At 42.5% G+C, this 27936-nt stretch overlaps 1 protein-coding gene across 7 annotated transcripts in view; it reads left to right on the forward strand.

Annotated features, from left to right (window-relative positions):
- The window catches only part of LOC139558427 (receptor-type tyrosine-protein phosphatase U-like), a 291923-nt gene that overhangs the window by 89150 nt on the left and 174837 nt on the right, over positions 1-27936 (forward strand). For all 7 annotated transcript variants that reach the window (XM_071373548.1, XM_071373551.1, XM_071373553.1 and 4 more), the window contains exon 2: positions 25062-25190. In XM_071373548.1, coding sequence (XP_071229649.1) covers positions 25062-25190 — 129 coding nt within the window. The remainder of the gene's footprint in view (positions 1-25061; positions 25191-27936) is intronic.

Consider the following 27936-nt stretch of genomic DNA (forward strand, 5'->3'; position numbering starts at 1 on the left):
ATTCTCATCAACGGGGCTGTAGTGGAGCAGGTTGAGAGCTTCAAGTTCCTTGGTGTCCACATCATCAACAAACTAACATGGTCCAAGCACACCAAGACCGTCGTGAAGAGGGCACGACCAAACCTATTCCTCCTCAGGAGACTGAAAAGATTTGGCATGGGCCCTCAGATCCTCAAAGAGTTCTACAGCTGCACCATCGAGAGCATCCTGACTGGTTGAATCACTGCCTGGTATGGCAACTGCTCGGCCTCCGACCGCAAGGCACTACAGAGGGTAGTGCATACGGCCCAGTACATCACCTCTATACCAGGCGGTGTCAGAGGAAGGCCCTAAAAATTGTCAAAGACTCCAACCAGCCTAGTCATAGACTGTTCTGTCTGCTACCGCACGGCAAGCGGTACCGGAGCGCCAAGTCTAGGTCCAAGAGGCTTCTAAACAGCTTCCACCTCCAAGCCATAACTCCTGAACATCTAATCAAATGGCTACCCAGACTATTTGCACTGCCCCCCCCCCCCCCCCTTACACCACTGCTACTCTCTGTTGTTATCATCTATGCATAGTCACTTTAATAACTCTACTTACATGGACATATTGACTAACCAACTGGGGCCCCCTCACATTGACTCTGTACCGGTACCTCCCTGGATATAGTCTCGCTATTGTTATTTTACTGTTGCTCTTTAACTACTTGTTACTTTTATTTAAAAAATGTAACTGCATTGCTGGTTAGGGGCTCGTAAGTAAGAATATCACTGTAAGGTCTACACCTGTGACTCAAATTTGATTTGATTCAAAACATTGTAGATTAGGAATTAACGGTAAATGTACTAGTGGTGATATAGGTTATGGGGAATTGATATACACTAATAAGCAAATCCAAACAATTGACACAATGAAGTTATGAAACAATGAATGTGCACAAGTTGGCGGGAGAGAGCGCATTCTGGAGAGAGAAGTGCATTGTGCATCTGGGTGCTGCATGGTCAATCTGACGTCTGCATTGGCCGTGCAGCATTTACGCTGATACGGCCTCAGCAGAACACAGGGCATTCATACTTCTCACGCTTCGTGGAGCAGTGCAGAGCTGTTGTGAAGGAAGTGAGTTTGTGTTTTTACAGGATGTACCACCCCCACCTACCATCAACAAATCATGTCATTGCAGAGCTATACAGACCCCTCTGCAATGTTACAAAATGTAGGAGGTGCATGGTGATGAGCTCGATTTAGCCGCTGCGTGGCTCTGGAGGCTCCGCAATTGCGTCACACCCTCCATATGGAGCCTCCTACCACATTTACGGATCAAGCACAAATTGGCTTTTAGTCTAGGCCTCCGCAATAGATTAGTTCACTGAGATGGGCACATATATATATATATATATATATGTTACTGCTCGGCTAAGACAATATCGGTCGACCAACAGCCTAACGACCAAATAATCGACCACTTGACTAATTGGGGTCAACCCTATTCGTGTTATAGACTTCTGTTGTAGACTTATGCTATAAACTTGTGTTATAGACTTACAAATTTGTATTACAGTTTTTCTCAATCGTGTACAAGCATTTTTTTGGAACAATGTCAATTTCACAAGACACAGAACTCAAAACTTGCAAAACAGTAAATGCGTTTTCAAAGTGCTTCCTTTTCACAACATAAATACATTCATCAAAACTATATTATTCCGTCAAAATTGCAAATAGATGAATCAAAAGAACACGACTGCCTCCTTGTCTCTTGAATCAAGCAGACAAAACAAAGTTAGTCTGTCTTTAAAAAATCCCAGTAGATCAGTACATTTTCTTTGCAGTCACTAAATCATTGCAACGCTCGTCTTCCTCCTCTTCTGAGGAGGAGTAGTAGGAAGGATCGGAGGACCAATGCGCAGCGTGGTAAGTTTCCATACTTTAATAAAGCAAATAGAAACACTGAACAAAAACAACAAAGTGAACGAACGAAAACGAAACAGTCCTGTATGGTAACAATACAGACACAGGAACAATCACCCACAACCCACAATGACAAAACAGGCTACCTAAATATGGCTCCCAATCAGAGACAACGACTGACACCTGCCTCTGATTGAGAACCATATCAGGCCAAACACATAGAAACAGACAAACTAGACATACAACATAGAATGCCCACTCACATCACACCCTGACCAAACAAAACATAGACTATGGTCAGGGCGTGACAATCATGATGATTAAAATTGGAAGTACAACTATCCAAAGGTGCAGAATTATGGGCAATTACTCTGCTTTTATGCATATTTCACCAAACAATTTCCTACACATCAAATCTAATATTATACATGATAAACATTTTTGCACTTGTGAAGAATTCATTAATTGTTATCATCACAATCCTCTTCCATGTATTCAGTACAAAAGCTGGTTTGAACATTGTTTTGTTGACTTTCCATTAGCGCATAGAAACAACTGATATGAATGAATCCACAGCAGAGCAAAGCTCTATAATGGAAGGTCCCAATGTTGGAGATGATGATTTAGGAGTAACCCAACTTCATTCTCTGTATTCACATTTACATTTTAGTCATTTAGCAGACGCTCTTATCCAGAGCGACTTACAGTAGAGTGCATACATTTTATTAAATTTTTATTTTATTATTATTATTTTTATTTATTTATTAGAATATTTTTTTACATACTGAGACAAGGATATCCCTACCGGCCAAACCCTCCCTACCGGCCAAACCCTCCCTAACCCGGACGACGATATGCCAATTGTGCGTCGCCCCACGGATCTCCCGGTTGCGGCCGGCTGCGACAGAGCCTGGGCGCGAACCCAGCCCAGCCTGGGCGCGAACCCAGAGACTCTGGTGGCGCAGCTAGCACTGCGATGCAGTGCCCTAGACCACTGCGCCACCCGGGAGATATCTTTGCATGTCTTTGCATATCTTTGCATGTCCTCAATATTGTAAAAAATCATAACAATTAGACAGTCCCCATTGCCTAGATATTTCCATATATTGTACATGGTATGACACAAATGGGGTGATTTCGAATTTTGTGCAGTAGTATTTACTGATTGTGAGAAACAGTGAACAAAATTGCATCCATTTCTCTTCTGATGAAAACAATGTTATATTCTGTGAAAAGAACACGTGTTTTTTGTATTCACTGATGACGTTTGTATTTATTTAAAGGTCTAAGATATGCAAGTCAGGTACTAAGGCAAGAAAATGATCAGTTCTGTAAATGTATTTGAGCATTTGATCATTGCTCTTCTGCTATAGATACGTTTCAGCGCAGATCCCAAAATTACGCGATTGAGAAACTATAATGGTGCCTACAGATCTGTGTCTTAGTAAATCTGATTGATAAGGGTTGTGTTTTTGACTGATCACATGGCACTAGAGCGTTTGACATTTCCCCCATGCCTACGCCTATTCTTTGGCCTGCTCTGAAGGAGAGAGAGTGGGATGGATCAGAAAAAGAGAGAGAGTGGGATCAGAAAAATAAAAAGGGAGAGAGCGGCTTAGATGGAGGGAGAGAATGATATGATGGCAGCGGATGGAAAGGATAAAGTGTTCCACAGGCCATATGAATCAAAGCCATCATCTCGCTTTATGCCATATGAAAGGGGGATGAGAAGGAAGTAGAGAGAGGATGAGAGGGAGGAGGTGTGAACTGTAATTAAACCTAAAGAAAGGCTGTGTGACTTTCACAGGGCCACGCTGAGCTCTCAGAGGGTGCAACGTTCTCTATGGAGTTCCATCAAATGGATATAGCCTATTATTTGTATCGTGTGTGTGTGTGTGTGTGTGTGTCATTATGAAAGAGGCGGCTGAGGCAGAGTGCCTATACTTAAAGTAACAATCTGTGATTTCAAGAGAACAGCTCTCTGATGGTACTTTCTTACCATGGCTTGCCTGCAGTCACGTCCCTGGCTGGCTGGTGAGGTGGGTGTCTCTCTTTCAGTCAAGTCCATGTTGCAATAATGGCGATCAGGCCCCTGCTGCCGGCTGAGGGGGGAGGGCCAGAGCAGAGCAGGTGTCTTATATAGTGTGTGTATCTGTGTGTGTTTCTGTGCATCGATCCCAGCATCTGGTTACTTGTTATTCCATACGTCTTTCCACCCTAGTTACATTTCTTACAAGAAGAAAAAGTGTAGAACGAATGGCTTGAAGCGTTTTTCTGTGTCCCTGCTTCAGTAGTCAGCAGGCCGTGTGTGTGTTCTGTAGGCAGCAGGCACTGCAGAGGACACCCGTGGTGGGGTCCAAACACTGCATAGGCCGCAGGCCCTAATGAGAAATCCATGGATTTCACTGCACAACAAAATGACACACAGCAATAATAAACAGAATATAAATGATAATCTGGTTGTAATATGTGTTCTGGTCCGTGTTAACATGACTGACTGAGAGACGCTTGCAGCTGTGCGTGTACGTGCGTTTTTCTCTGAGACGTTTTGAATGTTTATTCTCACCCTTCGGAGATGTGATGGAGATTGTCATGGAAGCCTTGGGGATGTTATGACATGATTATGTTATCACATGACAGACATTTCTCATAATCAATCTGCATCGTCTGGAAATATCGAGAAAAGAACAAGACGTACTACGTCTGGTGGTTAACCATATGACATTATTTTGCATCAATTTCAAATACATTTCCCGCCATCCCTAAAAAAAGTAACATCTTTGAAGCAAGGGTCTTGGTGTCAGCCCTAAAGGAAGGAGTGTTCCTACAACAACAGAACGCATTGACATAACCTCTTACGGCAGGTCGGCTTCTCTGATAGGACAAGTGCCTCCTCCAGAAGTCTTCATTAAATGTTAAATTCCCTGTAAGGTATCTATCTGGCGTGTTCCTTCCTATTTACAACAGATAGACAAGTCATACCCTCTAGGCTTGGTTAATATACCGTAAACCGAGGTATTTCGAAATACCAACGGTATGATTTTCAATACCGTAAAAAAAATTTTTACAGTACCAGTCAAAAGTTTGGACACACCTACTCATTCCAGGTTTTTTCTTTACTTTTACTATTTTCTACATTGTAGAATAATAGTGAAGACATCAAAACTATGGAATAACACATGGAATCATGTAGTAACCAAAAAGTATTAGAGATTCTTCAAAGTAGCCACCCTTTGCCTTGATGACAGCTTTGTACACTCTTGGCATTCTCTCAACCAGCTTCATGAGGTAGTCACCTGGAATGCTTTTCAATTAACAGGTGTGCCTTGTTAATAGTTCATTTGTGTAATTTCTTTCCTTCTTAATATGTTTGAGCCAATCAGTTGTGCTGTCACAAGGTAGGAGTGGTAACAGAAGAAAACCCTATTTGGTAAAAGACCAAGTCCATATTATGTTAATAACCGCTCAAATAAGCAAAGAGAAACGACAGTCCATCATTACTTTAAGACATGAAGGTCAGTCAATGCGGAAAATGTAAAGAACTTTAAAAATGTATTCAAGTGCAGTGGTTAGTTACCAGCCTCAGAAATTGCAGCCCAAATAAATGCTTCACAGAGTTCAATTAACAGACACATCTCAACATCAACTGTTCATAGGAGATTGCGTGAATCAGGCCTTCATGGTCAAATTGCTGCAAAGAAAACACTACTAAAGGACACCAATAAGAAGAGACTTGCTTGGGCCAAGAAACACAAGCAATAGACATTAGACCAGTGGAAATCTGTCCTTTGGTCTGATGAGTCCAAATTTGAGATTTTTAGTCCCAACCCCCTTGTCTTTGTGAGACGCAGAGCAGGTGAACAGATGATATCCGCATGTGTGGTTCCCACCATGAAGCATGGAGGAGGAGGTATGACGGTGTCGGGGTGCTTTGCTGGTGACACTGTCTGTGATTTATTTAGAATTCAAGGCACACTTAACCAGCATGACTACCACAGCATTCTGCAGCGATACGCCATCCCATCTGGTTTGGGCTTAGTGGGATTGTAATTCGTTTTCTAACTGGACAATGACCCAAAACACAACTCCAGGCTGCGTAGAGGCTAATTGACAAAGGAGTGTGATGGAGTGCTGCATCAGATGACGTGGCCTCCACAATCACCCAACCTCAAATATATACTGGTGTTTTGCGGGTACTATTTAATAAAGCTCCCAGTTTGTTTCTCTTTCTGTTTCTCAAACTAGACACTAATGTACTTGTCCTTTTGCTCAGTTGTGCACCGGGGCCTCCCACTCCTCTTTCTATTCTGGTTAGAGCCAGTTTGCGCTGTTCTGTGAAGGGAGTAGTACACATCGTTGTACAAGATCTTCAGTTTCTAGGCAATTTCTTGCATGGAATAGCCATCATTTCTCAGAACAAGAATAGACTGACGAGTCTTTGTTTTTGAAGAAAGTCTTTTGTTTCTGGCCATTTTGAGCCTGTAATCGAACCCACAAATGCTGATGCTCCAGATACTCAACTGGTCTAAAGAAGGCCAGTTTTATTGCTTCTTTAATCAGAACAACAGTTTTCAGCTGTGCTAACATAATTGCAAAAGGGTTTTCTAATGATCAATTAGCCCTTTAAAATGACTAACACAACGTGCCATTGGAACACAGGAGTGATGGTTGCTGATAATGGGCCTCTGTACGCCTATGTAGATATTCCATAAAAAATCTGCCGTTTCCAGCAACAAAAGTCATTTACAACATTAACAATGTCTACAATGTATTTCTGATGAATTTGATGTTATTTTAATGGACAAAAAATTTGCTTTTCTTTCAAAAACAAGGAAATTTCTAAGTGACCCCAAACATTTGAATGGTAGTATATATACTGTATATACGTGTGTGTGTGTGTGTGTGTGTGTATTGGACAAAAATATAAACATGTTTCATGAGCTGAAATTAAAGATTGAAGACATTTTTCATATGCACATATTTGTTTACATCCCTGTTAGTGAGCATTTCTCCTTTGCCAAGATATTCCATCCACCTGACAGGTGTGGCATATCAAGAAGCTGATTAAACAGCATGATCATTACACAGGTGCACCTTGTACTGGGGACAATAAAAGACCACTCTAAAATGTGCAGTTTTGTCACACAACGCAATGCCACAGATGTCTCAAGTTTTGAGTGAGTGTGCAATTGGCATGCTGACTGCACAAATGTCCACCAGAGCTGTTGCCAGAGAATTGAATGTTCATTTCTCTCGTATATTGGCATGGTGACTACACGAACGTCCACCAGAGCTGTTGCCAGAGAATTGAGTGTGTGTGTGTGTGTGTGCGTGTGCGTGTGTGTGTGTGGCTGGGCTGCTGGGTTGGGAAGGGAATAGGGATGAGAGCCGTCGTGGAACAGTAATGAAACAATTTCACACAGCCTCTGCCCCGCAGTGCCAATCTCACCATACTTTCCACCTCGGAAGTGTGTACAGTACTGCGTACAGTCAGAGAGAGAAATTACACTGCATCATACTACCACCACCCTCCATGTTACCACTTCACCCTTATATTATACCAACCCCATGACAGGAGTGGAGTGGAAGGGGATTGAGAGGACACGGGAGACTGACAGAGGGGAGGAGAGGAGACTGGAAGTTGCGAAGACAGGATGAGAGAGACATATTGACAAACAGGGAGAGAGAAAGGTGTGGGATAGTTTATCTTTCTGTCTTATCAGATATACTATGAAGTTTAATCTATGCAGCAGATATCTTTGAGAGGTGATGTCCAAATTGCCTTAGACAGGGCATTTAGACAGTATACGGGAAATTTACTTTGCATCGACTTGAAAAGGTCACAAGTCGTACACCATAAATCACAACATGCATATGGAGATCTACCTTATAGCTCTGGCATATCATGATAAATTATAGGCCTTTTATTAGTCTTTCAAAAGGAATTTGTATATCTATTTATACTGTATATACAAAATATGTGGACACCCCTTCAAATTAGTGGATTCGACTATTTCAGCCACACCCTTTGCTTACAGGTGTATAAAATAGAGCACACAGCCATGCAATCTCCATAGACAAATCTTGGAAGTAGAATGGACTTACGTTAAAAGTCACTGAGCTCTTCAGTACGGGCCATTCTACTGCCAATGTTTGTCTATGGAGATTGCATGGCTGTGTGCTCGATTTTATACACCTGTCAGCAACGGGTGTGGCTGAAATAGCCGAATCCACTAATTTGATGGAGGGTCCACATACTTTTGGCCATGTAGTGTATATACAGTCTATATATTATCAGTACCTGTCTATCACATCCTGTCCTCCACTTACTCCCCTGTCCTGCCTTTGAGGAACTGTGACTGGAAGGTGGGCAATAGAATACATCTGGTTGGTTCTACATTTGCACAAGCTTCCTGGTGTATATATGCAGTACTGCGCAAAAGTTTTAGGCTGGTGTGAAAAAATGCTGTAAAGTAAGAATGCTTTCAAAAATAGACATGTTAATAGACTATATTTATCAATTAACAAAATGCAAAGTGAGCGAACAGAAGAAAAATCTACATTAAATCAATATTTGGTGTGTCCACCCTTTGCCTTCAAAACAGCATCAATTGGTTGGTAGGTAGGTTGGCCCAAACATCTTGGAGAACTAACCACAGTTCGTCTGTGGATTTAGGCAGCCTCAGGTGCTTCTCTCTCATGTAATCCCAGACAGACTCGATGATTTTGAGATCAGGGTTCTGTGGGGGCCGTACTATCACTTCCAGGACTCCTTGTTCTTCTTTATGCTGAAGATAGTTCTTAATGACTTTCGTTTGGGGTCGTTGTCATGCTGCAGAATACATTTGGGGTCAATCAGATGCCTCCCTGATGGTATTGAATGATGCACAAGTTTCTGCCTGTACTTCTCAGTATTGAGGAGACCATTAATTCTGACCAAATCCCCAGCTCCATTTGCAGAAATGCAGCCCCAAACTTGCAAGGAACCTCCACCATGCTTCACTGTTGCCTGCAGACACTCATTTGTCTACCGCTCTCCAGCCCTTCGGCGAACAAACTGCCTTCTGCTACAGACAAATATTTTTAATTTTGACTCATCAGTCCAGAGCACCTGCTGCCATTTTTCTGCACCCCAGTTCCTGTGTTTTGGTGCATAGTTGAGTCGCTTGACCTTGTTTCCACATCGGAGGTACTGTATGGATTTTTGGCCGCAAGTCTTCCATGAAGGCCACTTTTGATCAGACTTCTCCGGACAGTAGATGGGTGTACCAGGGTCCCACTGTTTTCTAACAATTCTGAGCTGATGGCACTGATGGACATCTTCCTATTGAGAAGGGAAGTAAGCATGATGTGTCTTTCATCTGCTGCATTAAGTTTCCTTGGCCGACCACTGCGTCTACGGTCCTCAACGTTGCCTGTTTCTTTGTGCTTCTTCAAAAGAGCTTCGACAGCACATCTGGAAACCCCTGTCTGCCTTGAAATGTCTGCCTGGGAGAGACCTTGCTGATGCAGTATAACTACCTTGTGTCTTGTTGCTGTGCTCAGTCTTTTGACAGTAAACGGTCTTCAGAAACCTCCCCTTGTTAGCTAAGTTTGGCTGTACCTCACCCAGTTTTATTCCTCCTACACAGCTGTTTCTGTTTCAGTTAATGATTTGTGTTTCAACCTACGTACATATTGAATTGATGATCATTAGCACCTGTTTGGTATAATTGTTTAATCATACACCTGACTATATGCCTACTTTGTGCAAGTGTACCTACCAGAATTGATGCTGTTTTGAAGACAAACGGTGGTCACAACAAATATGAATTTGATGTAGACTTTTCTTCTGTTCACTCACTTTGCATTTAGTTCATTGATAAATATAATCTATTAACATGTCTATCTTTGAAAGCATTCTGACTTTGCATCATTTTTTCACACCTGGTTGGGCTGATTCAGTTGATGGTTATTCTATGTTTTTCAAGCCTAGATATAAGATTTGGTCGGCACTGAAATGTCAAAGCAGTGAAAAAGCTTCAAGGGAAAGGAATTTGGAATTTCATATAAGTTTTATTATGCAGTAAAAATGCAATCTTGTGGGGATTCGATGGCGTCCATGATTCTAGTTGGCATGCTACGGGTGGTGTGGAGTTATGTCATCAGAGATGTCAGCGGTCGGTGCGTCCTTCAGTTTCTGATCCTGAGGCAGTCATTACATTTAAATAATCCTTCTGTATTAATCATTCATGATTGAGTGTTGTAGTTCGGGTCAGATTTAGATTGTGTTTTGTCTCCGTCGAATGCTAAACTTTGACATTCTGAATCAGAGGCGTGAGTTTTTAAATGATTTAAAATTATTTGTCTTTGAAAGGTTCCTGCATGGTCCTTTTTCTCCTCTCTTTATCGCCTCTCCTCATCCTCATCTTTTCCCACCCTCTACTTCCTCCCCTCTCGCTCTTCCTCTCCCTCTCCTGCTTCAATCCTCCACCTCTCCCACACCTTTCTCCACCTGTCGCCTCTCCTGCAGTTTCTCCTCCTTCTCTCCTGATTTATCAAGCCTCTCTCCCGGGATAAACGCTGTGGAGGAGTTCTGTGCCCTCTTGCCTCTTTTCTTACCTCCCTCTGTTACCCCATCAGGGTGTATTTATGAGGTAACAGGTGCGCTGGCTATTACTCAGGGTTACTGGTGTGCACTCTTTACGGGGTAAGCAGACAGGCAGCAGAGAAGACTGCCAAGGCACGGGATGCATCACAGACACTAGCCCTCCTGCCTACCCTTTCTCCATTTACAGTAATCCCTCGTTTATCGCGGGGGTTACGTTCCGAAAATGACCCGCGATAAGTGAAATCCGCGAAATAGAAAACTTTTTTTTTTTTTACAATTAGCAACTATTACATGTATACAAATACAGTGACTCACGTGTAGGCCGTTTCGTCGACATTATGGGTTTAGGAGATGTTCGAAATTACAAGATAATTTGGCCAACTTAATGTAAATTTGCCAAGCTGTTTTATGTACGTACACATAACTGCACGAGACGACAAAATGATAGCACAATTCGTAGCATGTTTTGATACAAGAAGCGGGAGTGAGTTTTTAGCGAATCAGAATGCAGAGCACAATGCACCAAAAAAAAAAAAAAAAATGCATTATGAAAATCCGCGAAATAGCGAATCCGCGATAAGTGAACCGCGAAGTGGCGAGGGATCACTGTATACCTTTCCTTTCTCTATGTGGGTAGTTAACGTGACACCCTTTTTTGTCTGTGATGGCAAACACATTTAACTTAACAAATTGGCAAAAATGTTGAAATAACCACAAAAGCTTTTTGAACCAAATGTGACAATTGTCCAATGGTGTGACGGTCCCAGGTAAGATTGTGGAACTTTGAACTTAATGAATAAAAAAAATTAAGAATATTCCTTTCACCTACTCTTTTAGTTATAACACAAAAGTTTATAAAAATAAAAAAAACTATATTCCCCAAGTCTATTCCTGATATTTCCAAATAGTTCTGGTTGATTGCATTTTGCCCCTAGAAGCAATGTCCACTTGGTGTGACACAATTTTGCGATGAAACAACTAGCCAGCATTAGCTGGGCATCAAATCAAATTTTATTTGTCACATGCTTTGTAAACAACAGGTGTAGACAAATAGTGAAATACTTACTTATGGACCCTTCCTAACAATGCAGTGTGGAAAAAATACAAAAATAGTAACACGGGGAATAAATACACAATGAGTAACGATAACTTGGCTATAACCACAGGGTACCAGTACCGAGTCGATGTTCAGGGTTATGAGGTATATATGTACATATAGGTAAGAATGAAGCGACTACGCAACAGGATAGATAATAAATCAAATCAAACTTTATTTTGTCACGGCCGTCGTAAGAAGCGGACCAAGGTGCAGCGTGGTGAGCGTACATATTCCTTTTATTGAGAAAATGACGGCAACAAAAACAATAAACAATACAAAAACGGCCCTGAAGCTTAAGGGCTATGTGCCACAAACAAAGTTAACTTCCCACACAGAAAGGAGGGAAAAGGGCTACCTAAGTATGGTTCCCAATCAGAGACAACGATAGACAGCTGTCCCTGATTGAGAACCATACCCGGCCAAAACAAAGAAATACAAAAACATAGAAAATAGAACATAGAATGCCCACCCAAATCACACCCTGAACAAACCCAAAATAGAGACATAAAAAGCTCTCTAAGGTCAGGGCGTGACATATTTGTCACGTGCGCCGAATACAACAAGTGTAGACTTGACCGTGAAATGCTTACTTAAAAAACCAACAGTGCAGTTCAAGAAGAAAATATTTACCATGTAGACTAAAATTTAAAAGAAACACAATAAGAATAACAATAACAAGGCTATATACAGGGTACCGAGTCAGTGTGCAGGGGTACAGGCTAGTTGAGATAATCTGTACATGTAGGTGGGAGCGAAGTGACTATATTATAGAGGTCCTGGATGGCAGGAAGTTTGGCCCCAGTGATGTACTGGGCCGTTCGCACTACCCTCTGTAGCGCCTTACGGTCAGATGCCAAGCAGTTGCCATACCACGTGGTGGTGCAGCCAGTCAAGATGCTCTCAATGGTGCAGATGTATAACTTTTTGAGGATCTGAAGTCCCTTTCAGCCTCTATTGTGCTGGGGAGGGTTATCTTACAACGAGGAAGTACAGAAGACATGGCTGGAGCAAATGGCCTAAACAGATTTGAAGCTTTATTAGAAATGGTTATGAAAACTTTCATTTTTATTGAACTTCTCTGCCTTTGCCATAAAAAGGGTCAGTTTCTTAGTCCTTTGGGGTGACGCCTTTTGAATGTACAGTACCAGTCAAAAGTTTGGACACACCTACTCATTCAAGCGTTTTTCTTTTCTTTTTACTATTTTCTACATTGTAGAATAATTGTGAAGACATAATCCTGTCTTGGAGCTCTACGAACAACTCCTTCGACCTCATGGCTTTGTATTTGCTCTGACATGCACTGTCAACTGTGGGTCCTTATATAGACAGGTGTGCCTTTCCAAATCATGTCCAATCAATTGAATTTATCACAGGTGGACTCAATCAAGTTGTAGAAACATCAAGGATGGTCAATGGAAACGGGACGCATCTGAGCTCAATTTCGAGTCTGATAGCAAAGGGTTTGAATACTTACAGTAACAGTCAAAAGTTTGGACACACCTACTCTTTCTAGGGTTTCCCTTTATTTTTACTATTTTCTACATTGTAGAATAATAGTGAAGACAAACTATGAAATAACACATGGAATCATGTTGTAACCAAAAAAGTGTTAAACAAATCAAAGTATATTTTATATTTGAGATTCTTCAAAGTAGCCACCCTTTGGCTTGATGACAGCTTTGCGCAGTCTTGGCATTCTCTCAACCAGCTTTATGAGGTAATCACCTGAAATGCATTTCAATTAACAGGTGTGCCTTGTTAAATGTTCATTTGTGGAATTTCGTTTCTTCTTAATGCGTTTGAGCCAATCAGTTGTGTTGTGACAAGGTAGCGGTGGTATACAGAAGATAGCCCTATTTGGTAAAAAACCAAGTCCATATTATGGCAAGAACAGCTCAAATAAGCAAAGAGAAATGACAGTGCATCATTACTTTAAGACATGAAGTTCAGTCAATGCGAAAAATGTCAAGAACTTTTAAAGTTTCTTCACGTGCAGTTGCAAAAACCATCAAGCGATATGATGAAACTGGCTCTCATGAGGACCACCACAGGAAGGGAAGACCCAGAGTTATCCTCCGCTGCAGAGCATAAGTTCAGCCAGAGGAGACTCCATAAATCAGGCCTTCATAGTCGAATTGCTGCAAAGAAACCCCTACTAAAGGACACCAATAAGTAGAAGAGACTTGCTTGGGCCAAGGCACACAAGCAATGGACATTAGACCAGTGGAAATCTCTCCTTTGGTCTGATGAGTCCAAATTTGAGAGTTTTGGTTCCAACCGTTGTGTCTTTGTGAGACGCAGAGTAGGTGAACGGATTATCTCTGCATGTGTTTTTCCCACCATGAAGCATGGAGGAGGAGGTGTGATGGTGCTTGCTGGTTACACTGTCAGTGATTCATTTAGAATTCAAGGCACACTTAACCAGCATGGCTACCACAGCATTCTGCAGCAATACGCCATCCCATCTTGTTTGCGCTTAGTGGGTGGCATTTGTTGTTCAACAGGACAATGACCCAAAACACAACTCCAGGCTGTGTAAAGGCCATTTGACCAAGAAGGAGAGTGATGGAGTGCTGCATCAGATGACCTGGCCTCAACAATCACCCGACCTCAACCCAATTGAGATGGTTTGGGATGAGTTGTACCGCAGAGTGAAGGAAAAGCAGCCAACAAGTGCTCAGCATATGTGGGAACTCCTTCAAGACTGTTGGAAAAGCATTCCAGGTGAAGCTGGTTGAAAGAATGCCAAGACTGTGCAAAGCTGTCAAGGCAAAGGCTGGCTACTTTGAAGAATCTCAAATATAAAATATATTTTTTGGTTACATGTTTCCATATGTGTTATTTCATAGTGTTGATGTCTTCATTATTATTCAACAATGTAGAAAATAGTAAAAAAATAAAAATAAATCCTGAGTAGGTATGTCCAAACTTTTTTAGTTGATTATTGAAATATAAAAAGCAATGTAAACATGTTGTTGAAATCATATAGAATGCGTACTGTTAACAGTAAGGCCCAACATTGACCATACAACCTGAGTTGTCCAACAGTGTGACAGCTTTTTCCCCTTGGTGTGACATGATAATGGTGGTTTCTCACTCTCGGCATGTGAACATTGTTCCTGCAACCTCTGGGTCTGTCTCTGCCCACTGGGAAGGCTCTAGTTATTTTACCTGGCTCTAGTGATGGTGCAGGCAGGTATTGGGGGCTGGCTGTGGTGCACCCATTCCTGGTTCTCACTCCCTGCATTAGACCATCCATCCCCTTTGTCCCTCCTACCAGTTTCACTCCTCCTGACCGATTGGCATACGTGATTGGAGGGCCCCACATCAGCCATGCCTCTTTTGGAGACTGTTTCTACCTGGTCGATTCTGCCATATTCTTGTCCTAAAAATTCAGTAATGCAGTCTACATACACAAGGCCTGTACAGTGAAACTGCAAATGGCTCATTAGATCAGTTATGGTTCCTTTGATCACTCCAACGTTACATGGATAACTGTGACAATTCTAGAGCTAAGATATGCCAACAAGTGCTGAACTTCGGGGACACGCACATTTATCAGACCCAAAACCCATACGGGGTGCTCTTGGGTGACCCTTCGTGGTAGAAGTGGCGTCTTATTCGAATGTCTGCCCTATCGACTTTCGATGGTAGTTCCTGTGCCGACCATGGGGACCACGTGTAATGGAGAATTAGGGTTTGATTCCGGAGAGGGAGCCTGAGAAACGGCTACCACATCCAAGGAAGGCAGCATTCACGTATATTATCCACTCCTGATTCATTGAGGTAGTGATTAAAAATATAACAATACAGGACTCTTTTGAATCCCTGTAATTGGAATGAGTACACTTCAAATCCTTTAATACGGATCCATTACTGATGTTTAGAACTGATGTTTAGTAGCATTTTTACAGTGATCAGAAACTTCTGAAGGTGTCATTAATTATGTTCTGCATAATGTGTGTTGTCCATCGGTGTGACCTAATGTCCTATGGGGTGATGACAATAAATGAAATAAAGTGTGTCTTGAACAAAAATGTAGAAAATCTATGTCAACACTTGTGGTCTAACAATGATCCCCAACATCTTCACAGAGCATGAAGAATTATAATGGGCTGGGGCCTCCCGGGTGGCGCAGTGGTCTAGGGCACTGCATCGTAGTGCTAGCTGTGCCACCAGAGACTCTGGGTTCGAGCTCTGTCGCAGCCGGCCGTGACCGGGAGGTCCATGGGGCGACACAAAATTGGCCTAGCGTCGTCCGGGTTAGGGCGGTAGGGATATCCTTGTCTCATCGCGCACTAGCGACTCCTGCGGCGGGCCAGGCGCAGTGCACGCTAACCAGGTCGCCAGGTGCACGGCGACACATTGGTGCGGCTGGCTTCCGGGTTGGATGCGCGCTGTGTTAAGAAGCAGTGCGGCTTGGTTGGGTTGTGTTTCGGAGGACGCATGGCTTTCCACCTTCGTCTCTCCCGAGCCCGTACGGGAGTTGTAGCGATGAGACGAAAATATATATATGTATATATACTGTATATAGATTTATAATGGGCTAGAAAAATGGGCTAATATTGCCCAATCCAGGTGTGTAAAGCTCTTGGAGACTTACCCAAGAAGACTAACAGCTATAATCACTGCCAATGGGGTTTCTAACACGTATTGACTTACGCAACGGCAATATTTTAGGTATTTCATTTATTTTAATAAAATAAAAAAAATTGAACAAAAAAGTTACACTTTGACATTACATAGTTTTTTGTGTTCATTGTTGACAAAATGTTACAATTAAAGGGGTATGGATACTTTTGCAAGGGACTGTATCTCTCTTTGTGGCCTTTTTTCCCCAACTGGCAAACAGACAGAATGCTCCACTAGGGAGAATTACAGTCTACACACACACACACACACACACACACACACACACACACACACACACACACACACACACACACACACACACACACACACACACACACACACACACACACACACACACACACACACACACACACACACACACACACACCCAGCCCAGTACATGACTTCGATCCCTTTGAAAGACTACTAATGGGCTAGAGTTAAACTCAAAGCCTCCCAGTATAAGATATTAGCCCAGTCAATGGCGCGAGCATCTTTTTAAATGGCTTACAAACACAGCCCATTTTATCCCCTCTACTCAAAACTTCCTGGTTTGATGGGATTCAACTTCAGAGGCTCTCTCTCTTTAATAAAGTTTTTTTTAAGAGTTATTTCAACAGGATTATAAACTGTTGGCAGGAAACTATGTGTTTGTGGGGGGGGCTTCAGGATTTAGTGTTTTATATAATAGAAGAAAGAGTAAGGAAGCTATAGTAGGTGAAACAGTATTACAGGAGGAGGACAGCTAGGACCTGGCTAGCATATAATACAAAAAAGCCCTATCTGGCATGGCAGGGCCATTTCCTCCGATGTAAAAGATAGCCCCATCGTGTCATTTAATGTATTCTATCTGTATGTCTACAACAACACAAGTTGCTCTGGAGCCTGATCTTTGTGTGTGTGTGTGTGTGTGCATGCGTGTGGCGGTGTGCCATCTCAGCAATTAAAAGCAATTAGCTAAAGACTAACAGCTGCTACATGGAAAGAGAATGGCACTTTGGTTCCTGTGTTGTCTCTGGACAGTTTAAACGTCAGAAAGTGCTCTGCGTCTGGTCTGTTTTTGTTGTTCTTAGTAAACACACATTTATCATTTATTCATTCTTACAAGCCTTTCCACCGTCAATTTTTTGCGGAAATGACCGTTTCTAATTTGTTCAGGTGAATGATTAACAACTCCTCTCCCCTATTTGACCTAGATAGTTTGTGTGTATGCATTGATATGTAGGCTACGTTTGCCTTTAAAAAAATGTATGTAGGTCTGTCCTTGAGATGTTCTTGTCTATTGATGTTCTGTATTTTGTCATGTTTTGTGTGGACCCCAGGAGGAGTAGCTGCTGCTTTTGTAACAGCTAATGGGGATCCTAATAAAATACCAAATTGAATTACGGGCGTGCATGCACACAGGCACGCACAGGCACGCCCGCCCGCACTCATGCACACACACCCTAGATACACACAAATTAATGCACATTACTTTTATAATTACATGGGCTAGGCCTCCACTTGCCTGAGAAGCACATTTGGGCACTGAGAGGTGTGTGTGTGCGTGTGTGTGAAGTAGAGGAGCAATGGAAGGATGAATCTTAATGAGGGAAATCAGTGGAACGTATCTGATGATGGTGACATTTACATCCTGAAACCAAGCGAGGATAAACTTCGTAAAAGGCTAAGCCCTTCCTCTTCTTCATCTCAACTTCTCCTCTCCCACTGGGCGAAAAGGGTCGAGATCAGGGGATATCTTCACATTATACGTTTTTGATATTCTACAGAATACAGACCATTTCCAATGGATATTCGGACAAATTCTGAATCCAGATGTCTTTTAGACATATATGATATTGGGATTACTTCAAATATCACACATGGACATTTTCTATGGCCGGATATGAACTCATTCGATATCCTGAGATATTGTATGTGACATCCTATTTTCTCTCTTCATGTTGACAAATAGTGACTGTATCCATCTGTGTTTTCTCAGCAAATTCAAGATATGAAGCTATATTGATTCCAGATATGCTTTTCTTGGCTGATGTCCATATCCAGACCTTGATATGCTTTTTGATATGCTGAAAATGAGGACGATTTCTGATGCATTTATGAGTTTTTAGCACATGCACAATCATTTGATAAATATGAAATCCATATTTTTATATAATGTACAATTATTTTTGGGATTCCCTCCAGATATCATACATTGTATGGACAGATATTTACTCATTAGATATCCTTGAGATAGTCCTATGTGGACATCATATTTTCTGTTTTCTTTTTTTACAATGCATATGCTTTTGACTGAGGTCCATATTAGGATCTTGATATGCATTTTGATATAATAAATAAGGAACATTTCTGATGCTTATTTAAGTTTTGAGGAGATAATCATTTGACAAATATTAAATCCATGTCATTCTTTCAGACAGTATTTATAATTTTTGTATTCCCTCTGGATAAAGGTGCACACAAACCGCAAGCTAAGAGCACTGGTAGCCTAGCAACAATAAACAAGTATTTTGTGCTGTGGAGTTCCGACTGTCATTATTGAATTTTGGCGCCACAAATCAATTTACTGTATAAGTTAAACGCGGTGTGCTCGAATTGACAACCACAAAAACAAAGAAGTGAGAAGCTGTTAAGAAAATACCTCAAAGAAGTTCACGCTAATTTGAGATGTTTTATTTATCTTAGTAACTGGAATCAAGAAGGTTGGTTAATTTGGCCAGCAGCCAGTAGGGCTAGCTAGCTAGCTAGATTTATGCGTTGACAATTTGAAGTAGATCACAGACCAACACTATCACCACGATGAGTCTGGAGTGCAAGAGGCCGCTGCTGACTACCATATCTGCACCCATCGTCCATAACAAACATGGCAAGCAGGGGTATTGCGGTGGTGCAACTTTTATTTTCTGTTAAATAAATACATACTTTTTTTTTTAGCAAAGATTGGCTTACGTTTGCATCTTTACAGAAAACGTGTTGTGATTGGAGCTCTGGATTTGCTATGCTGCATAAAAACAGAAATAGCAGATGTGCTTTGGAAATTGCAACCTTGATTAAATATTACGATGTTTGCCTTTCCATGTCTTGTGCCTACCACTGAATATAGTGCAAATGTATGCTCAGATATGTCACCTTCATGTGAAGAAGCAAAATGATTTTCAGCACCTGAATAGGTCAAATAGGACATTTTATGAGTAGGCTTTAGGCCATTTTTGATTAGACATACGAGGATGAGTATTACATATCGTCTAAGGTTATTTTTTGAATTTATTTTTTTATACGGATACTTAAATGATCAGGTAATGACTACAGATATGATACTTTTCAGAAAATATTTGGTTTCGTTCATGCCTAAGTATAAAGGCTTAGATATGTTAGCATGTTGACACTTATCCTTTCCGGCGTTAGAATATTCTAGGTGCACGAGCATCAGGCGTGTGTCTTAAACGTATCTCACCCCGATATCTCCCTGGACTGATATGGTAGGAGGGAGATTTCTGAGGTCCGGATTGGATGCACACTGTATAGAAACGGTCACATTACGGAGAATATTTTAGCTCTGTATTTGAAATTAAGGACATGGGTATCTGGAGCATGTCTATTCCTTATATCTAAGAAAAGATCAGATATCTGCAAACTGGAAAGTATTCAGACCCTTTCACTTTTTCTTACCTTACAGCCGTATTCTAAAATGTACTAATTAGTGTATTTTTTCTCATCTACACACGATACCCCATAATGACAAAGCAAAAACAGTATTTTTTGCCATTTTCACACATTTATTAAAAATTAAAAACAGATATCACATTTACATAAGTATTCAGACCCTTAACTCAGTATTTTGTTGAAGCACCACTTGCAGCTATTACAGCCTTGAGTCTTCTTAGGTATGACGCTACGAGCTTTGCACACTGGTATTTGGGGAGTTTCTCACATTCATCTCTGCAGATATTCTCAAGCTCTGTCAGGTTGGATGGGCAGCATCGCTGCACAGCTATTTTACGGTCTCTCCAGAGATGTTCGATCGGGTTTTAAGTCCAGGCTCTGGCTGGGCCACTCAAGGACATTGAGAGACTTGTTGTCTTGACTGTGTACTTAGGGTCGTCCTGTTGGAACGTGAACCTTCGCTCCAGTCTGAAGTCCTGAGCGCTCTGGAGCAGGTTTTTTATCAAGGATCTCTCTGTACTTTGCTCCATTTATCTTTCCCTCGATTATGACTAATCTCTCAGTTCCTGCCGCTGTTAAACATCACTCCACCATGATGCTGCCATCACTATGCTTCACCATAGGGATGGTATTGGCCAGGTGATGAGCGGTGCCTGGTATCCTCCAGATATGACACTTGGCATTCAGGCCAAAGAGTTCAATCTTGGTTTCATCAGACCAGAGAATCTTGTTTGTTATGGTCTGAGAGTCCTTTAGGTACCTTTTAGTAAACTCCAAGCGGCCTTTCATGTGCCTTTTACTGAGGAGTGGCTTCCGTCTAGCCACTCTACCATAAAGGCCTGATTGGTGGAGTGCTGCAGAGATGGTTGTCCTTCTGGAAGGTTCTCCCATCTCCACAGAGGAATTCTGGAGCTCTGTCAGAGTGACCATTGGGTTCTTGGTAACCTCCCTGACCAAGGCCCTTCTCCCCTGATTGCTCAGTTTGGCCAGGTGGCCAGCTCTAGGAAGAGTCTTGGTTGTTCCAAACTTCTTCCATTTAAGAATGATGGAGGCCACTGTGTTCTTGGGGACCTTCAAGGCTGCTGAAATGTTTTGGTATCCTTCCCCAGATCCGTGCCTCAACATAATCCTGTCTTGGAGCTCTACGAACAACTCCTTCGACCTCATGGCTTTGTATTTGCTCTGACATGCACTGTCAACTGTGGGTCCTTATATAAACAGATGTGTGCCTTTCCAAATCATGTCCAATCAATTGAATTTATCACAGGTGGACTCAATCAAGTTGTCAAAACATCAAGGATGATCAATGGAAACGGGATGCATCTGAGCTCAATTTCAAGTCTCATAGCAAAGGGTTTGAATACTTACAGTAACAGTCAAAAGTTTGGACACACCTACTCATTCTAGGGTTTCCTTTATTTTTACTATTTTCTACATTGTAGAATAATAGTGAAGATAAACTATGAAATAACACATATGGAATCATGTTGTAACCAAAAAAGTGTTAAACAAATCAAAGTATATTTTATATTTGAGATTCTTCAAAGTAGCCACCCTTTGGCTTGATGACAGCTTTGCGCAGTCTTGGCATTCTCTCAACCAGCTTTATGAGGTTGTCACCTGGAATGCATTTCAATTAACAGGTGTGCCATGTTAAAAGTTAATTTGTAGAATTTCTTTCTTCCTTAATGCGTTTGAGCCAATCAGTTGTGTTGTGACAAGGTAGCGGTGGTATACAGAAGATAGCCCTATTTGGTAAAAGACCAAGTCCATATTATGTCAAGAATGGCTCAAATAAGCAAAGAGAAATGACAGTCCATCATTACTTCAACAAATGAAGGTCTGTCAGTAAGAAACATTTCAAGAACTTTGAAAGTTTCTTCAAGCACAGTCGCAAAAACCATCAAGCGCTATGATGAAACTGGCTCTCATGAGGACCGCCACAGGAAAGGAAGACCCAGAGTTACCTCTGCTGCAGAGGATACGTTCATTACAGTTACCAGCCTCAGAAATTGCAGCTCAAATACATGCTTCACAGAGTTCAAGTAACAGACACATCTCAACATCAACTGTTCAGAGGAGACTGCGTGAATCAGGCCTTCATGGTCGAAAATCCTGAAAAGAAACCACTACTAAAGGACACCAATAAGAAGAAGAAACTTGCTTGGGCCAAGAAACACGAGCATGGACATTAGACCGGTGGAAATCTGTCCTTTGGTCTCATGAGTCCAAATTTGAGATTTTGGTTCAAAATGCTGTGTTTTTGTGAGATGCAGAGTAGGTGAACGGATGATCTCCGCATGTGTGGTTCCCACCATGAAGCATGGAGGAGGAGGTGTGATGATGTGGGGTGATTTGCTGGTGACACTATCTGTGATTTATTTAGAATTCAAGGCACACAGTACCAGCATGGCTACTACAGCATTCTACAGTGATACGCCATCCCATCTGGTTTGAGCTTAGTGGGACTATCATTTGATTTTCTACATGACAATGACCCAAGACACACCTCCAAGAAGGAGAGTGATGTATCAGATGACCTGGCCTCCACAATCACCCGACCTCAACCCAAATGAGATGGTTTGGGTTGAGTTGGACCGCAGAGTGAAGGATAAGCAGCCAACAAGTGCTCAGCATATGTGGAAACTCCTTCAAGACCGTTGGAAAAGCATTCCAGGTAAAGCTGGTTGAGAGAATGCCAAGAGTGTCATCAAGATAAAGGGTGGCTACTTTGAAGAATCTCTTTTTTTGGTCGCTACATAATTCTTTATGTGTTAGTTCATAGTTTGGATGTCTTCGCTATTATTCAACAATGTAGAAAAATAGTAAAATAAAGAAAAACCCTTGAATGAGTTGGTGTGTCAACTTTTGACTGGTACTGTATGTAAATAAGGTATTTCTGTGTTTTACTTTTAATACATTTGTAAAAATGTCTAAAAACCTATTTTCACTTTGTCATTATGGAGTATTGTGTGTAGATGTATGAGGATAAAACAATTGTCATCCATTTTAGAATAAGGCTGTATTGAAGGGGTCTGAATTGAAGGGGTCTGAATTGAAGGGGTCTGAATACTTTCCGAATGCATAAAGATATCCCTTGATAATGGCCCTTTTCACCCAGTGTCCTCTCTTCTCTCCTCTACTCGGTGGATAGCTTGCACAACAACCAGCCCTCAGACACGAACAGGCAATTTAATCTGTGATCTGCTTACACACCCGGAAACACACAGCTCGCTTCAGGAGGTGGAGGGAAGAGGAGATGAGGAGAAGATCGGACTATGGGAGAAGGGGATGAGGAAGAAGGGGGGTTGATGCTACTTAGTCAGCAGGAAGGAAAAGTGGAAAGTAGTCCGCAAATTAGCTGACATGTCTAGCCCTGAAGAAAAGAAGAAAAAGAGAAAGTGTATTGGTGGTTTATTGCAAAGGGAATGCCTTCTGCCTGCTGTTTCAAACAGAAGAAAAGTTAGTCTACATTAAGAAAGAAAACAGATGTATTTCCCAAACAAAACACAAAAGAGAACAGCGGGCGACGGGCGTGTGTGTGTGTAGGTTTGTTTTCCGGCCGGCCAGGTGGGATGCTTTTAAGCAGGGCCTGGCATGGAGTCAGTGACTCTTTAACACAAGTCCTGTTCAGTGCTCTACTCCTGCTAAGGCTTAATATGATCACTTAGCCCAGAGGGTCCCAGGATATACACTAAACTATGGACTGTTGGAGTTAAAGTAAAGGCCGTTTGGCATGCCTACCACACCAGGGCTATTTGAGTTAATGGGCTGTGTGTGTGTGTGTGTGTGTGTGTGTGTGTGTGTGTGTGTGTGTGTGTGTGTGTGTGTGTGTGTGTGTGTGTGTGTGTGTGTGTGTGTGTGTGTGTGTGTGTGTGTGTGTGTGTGTGTGTGTGTGTGTGTGTGTGTGCAACAGGGTACTGTGCCTGTGGAAGTAAACTGGACTTTATGTGAAGTGAATATGCATTTCTTCTGCTTGCCCACCCACCACCAGGGGTCCACTCCTGCTACTCTCACTGGTCCAGTCCAACTCAATCCAAGGGCCAAAACTGTGGCTCTCCACTGGTACCATAGCAACCTGAGTAGTACTACTTTAGTCTATTCACCTTATCAACAAACTTCCCTGTGTACAGTGTATCATGTTATGTTATGTATGGTCCATTTTGACATAGGAGATATGCAGAATTTAGCGATTGTCTTTCATTTAGGACCATCTTGTTCTGGGTTTTTGTGTAGCTGCTGGCTTTAAAGCCTTTGGTTGGTGTGATGAGAGCTGAGAGAGGGTACTATGAACTGGGACGATGAGCTTGACAGGGTGGTAAAGGTCACCTTGACTCCCTGTCTGGTTGAGAGCCCCCCCCCCCCCACAAACACACACCCTCCCCACCATCCCCATCAGATGTGATAGTGCCACTACCTCCCTACCCTGGCACCACCACCCCTGCCTGTCATCCTAGCCCTATCTCAGTGACCTGTAGCTGGCCTGCTATTTTCACACCAAAGGGCTAATGGGGCAAAATGACCATGGCTCTGTCTCAAATGGAACCCTATTCCCTATATAGTGCCTTATGGGCCCTGGTCAAAAGTAGTGCACCATATACTGTAGGGAATAGGGTGCAATTTGGGATGCATCCCATAGATTCCCCAGGGGGAAATGGACAGAAGGACCGGAGAGGTATACTCAGCCAGACCCTGTCGCCATGCTGCAATGCCACCTAGATTACAACTATTACATGTTATTTGGACAGAAAATAAAGCTTTTAGGGACGAGTGTAAAGATGTTTTTATGTAGGCATTTATAGCCTGCCTGTGATGATGTATGAGTTTTGTCCTGAGTGCTCATAGTGGCAGTGCTGCTGCTGTTGTCCCTCTAATAGAGCTCATTATTTATTCTAAGTCTTTGAGAGTAATTTTCTCTTTGCTTCCCAAAGAACAAAGGAAAGATATGAGGTATGGATTTTCTTTGTCATTTCATTGATGCCTTAAAAAAAAGTGGTTCTCAAACAAAAACAGACAAACTCAGAAATAGATATATATTTTTTTAATGTATTTATGCATGTTCTTTTTGCTTGAAGAGCAGGGGAATAGACATTGACCCACAAAGGCTGTTTAAGTTGTAAGTTGGTTTATTTATTCAGTTTTGATGCCTTCTAACCACCATTTCCCCTCTCTTTCTTACCCGTACAGCTGGCTGTACCTTTGACGAAGACTCTGACCCTGGACTGTGTGAGTACAAGCAGGGACAGGAGGACGACTTTGACTGGCAGCTGATGAGGACATACAACTGGCCACACAGCACCCCAGACCTGCTACGAGGTAAATCTCAACACGGTTCCAATGTGGTTTATAACCCTAGGTCTTCATCTTCATCTAATGAACATCATTTCTGATGTACATTTCAGCAAAGGGTCCCAAAAACTCTATCCCATTGTCCAAATGCACACTTCACAGAACTTTGGATTTGAGCCTAAGGTAGTATGCTAGCTAGGTTTTAAAACGACAGGAGGTTGGTGGAATGTTAATTGGGGTGGACGGGCTCATAGTAATGGCTGGAATGGATTAAATTGTTTTCATGTGTTTGATACCATTCCATTCACTCCATTCCAACGATTATAATGAGCCATCCTCCCAGCAGCCTGCTGTGTATGAAACAGGAGGGAAGTAAAACAGGCCCAGCATTTCCATTAGCTCAGAGTCTGTTTCCATCATCCCCACACCACCAGGTGGTCTCTCTGCATGTGCTCTATCACTGTTTTTCTAGGTAGGTAAGTTAGTCATGCTCCAGCAGGGGGCCAAGCCTCGTTCCACACACACACACGCACTGTTACGCACGCCTCTGAGAAGAAGGAACGCAACACCCTGCTGCAACTCAACTCCCCGTGAAGTGAAAGAGGTATGGACTGTAGGCGTGAGAAAGGACGACAAAAAGGCAGAATTGACCGTTTACTAGGATTTATTTCCTTTACACGGTAATATGGGGAAAAGGGGCTGGACGGAACCAAAGCAAAGAAAGTAAATATCAAAGCTCCCCCTCTCCTATCTAACCTGCCTACCCACTACTTACCTAACTTAGCACCACCTGGTGCACTAACCAAAATACAGGGGGGTGGTCCGCCCAGGTCTTACCTAGTGTGCCTAGACAGTGAATATACTACGGGTATATGTATGCCCGCGGGCCTCTTGCCTAAGCACTCCCTAGGTGCCTTCCCCTTCCCCCCTGGGAACAAATGAAACAGAATATCAAACAATCCACTTCACAACAAAACTGAGAAAAAACTCAGGCCATTAAAGAAGCTCTGACAAAGCAACAAACACAGAACATACCAAAGCTGCTACCAACAACAGCTAACATAGTACATACTCACGACCAACATGCTATAAACCTCTCTCAGCAATGATCTATATAACATTCAATCTCAGCCTGCCTATCTTCTCAGCCAGCCTGCCTATCTTCTCAGCCAGCCTGCCTATCTTCTCAGCCAGCCTGCCTATCTTCTCAGCCAGCCTGCCTATCTTCTCAGCCAGCCTGCCTATCTTCTCAGCCAGCCTGCCTATCTTCTCAGCCAGCCTGCCTATCTTCTCAGCCAGCCCTTGATCTCTCTCTTCCTGAACAGAACACTGGCTTTTATATAGCTTCAGGTGGCAATGGTAATTAGAGACAGCTGTATCTTGACGAGGGGGTGGGGTCAGCTCTCCAATCATCCATTGGGGCCGACCAATCAGCTGCTTGGGGAGAAATTCCAGGAAGCCATCTCCTGAAACACACACACTCAAATAGAAACTACAACACAGAAACTGGGGAACGTAACACGCACGCACGCACGCACGCACGCACGCACGCACGCACGCACGCACGCACGCACGCACGCACGCACGCACACACACACACACACACACACACACACACACACACACACACACACACACACACACACACACACACACACACACACATTTTATTATCTTGTGGGGACCAAGCAATTGATTCCCATTCAAAATCCTATTTTCCCTAACCCTAATTGTAACCCTAAATCTAACCCCTAACCCTAAAATACCCTTTTTCCAAACACACACACACTCTGGGAATCCAAGCCTTATTCCGTGCCCATATTTGCTGCACACACACATACAACCTGCATGTTTATTTAAAGCTTCCTGCCACCATTGAGGGAAATGGTGTGTGAGCTTCTCCTAGCCTCAGAGAAACTGTCCATGTGCGGGCGTCTCATGTAATGACGGGATATTCAATAGCACAGGTGAACTGTGACTGCTGTTCGTGTGTGTGTGTGTGTGTGTGTGTGTGTGTGTGTGTGTGTGTGTGTGTGTGTGTGTGTGTGTGTGTGTGTGTGTGTGTGTGTGTGTGTGTGTGCGTGTGCAGGAAAAGGGCCCTGCAGAGCATCCGGATTCTGCATAATGCATCTGCTGTGTTATCAAACACTTGTTCCGCTGTTCTGGGCACACACACACACATCTCTCCGCTCCGGAGGCAAAACAGGGTTAGTTAATGAACTTCCTCCCTGGGATTGGCTGATTGGCCATGGGTCACTGCTGATTGGGTCACACTGCTGATTACACTTCCTGGTGTTCCTCAGGGGCCAGTAGCAGAAACCTGTTAAGCTTCCTTTTTTCCCCTCCTTTTTTATCTTTCATCTGTTAGAGGAGGTCTTCAGATGGGGTAAATGTGGGATTTAAGTGGAGTGTGTGCGTGTGTCTTTAAAATTTTGAAGTGGACGGCTTCAGTCATGTCTTTATTCATCATCACAGACACTCCCTCTCAGGGATGAGAAATAAAGACTATATGAAATGCACTGTTGAGGGTTTTCCATGCTAAGTACCTATTGTTTGGACTACTTGAGGCAGTAGCTTACAAACCCACAGCACACAGGCTAAGATCACTTCATAAACAGACAAACTTTTAGACAATTATTCAAGCTGCTTTGTGAGAGTGAATTTATTTATACATTTTCTGTGTGTAACAGTTGGCATCCATTTCAATGTCAACTTGAACTTGACATTGCAAGTTCAATGCACGTCATTCAAAAATCCATGTACGTCATTCATT

Source organism: Salvelinus alpinus, chromosome 29, assembly GCF_045679555.1.
Source record: "Salvelinus alpinus chromosome 29, SLU_Salpinus.1, whole genome shotgun sequence".
Lineage (NCBI taxonomy): Eukaryota > Metazoa > Chordata > Actinopteri > Salmoniformes > Salmonidae > Salvelinus > Salvelinus alpinus.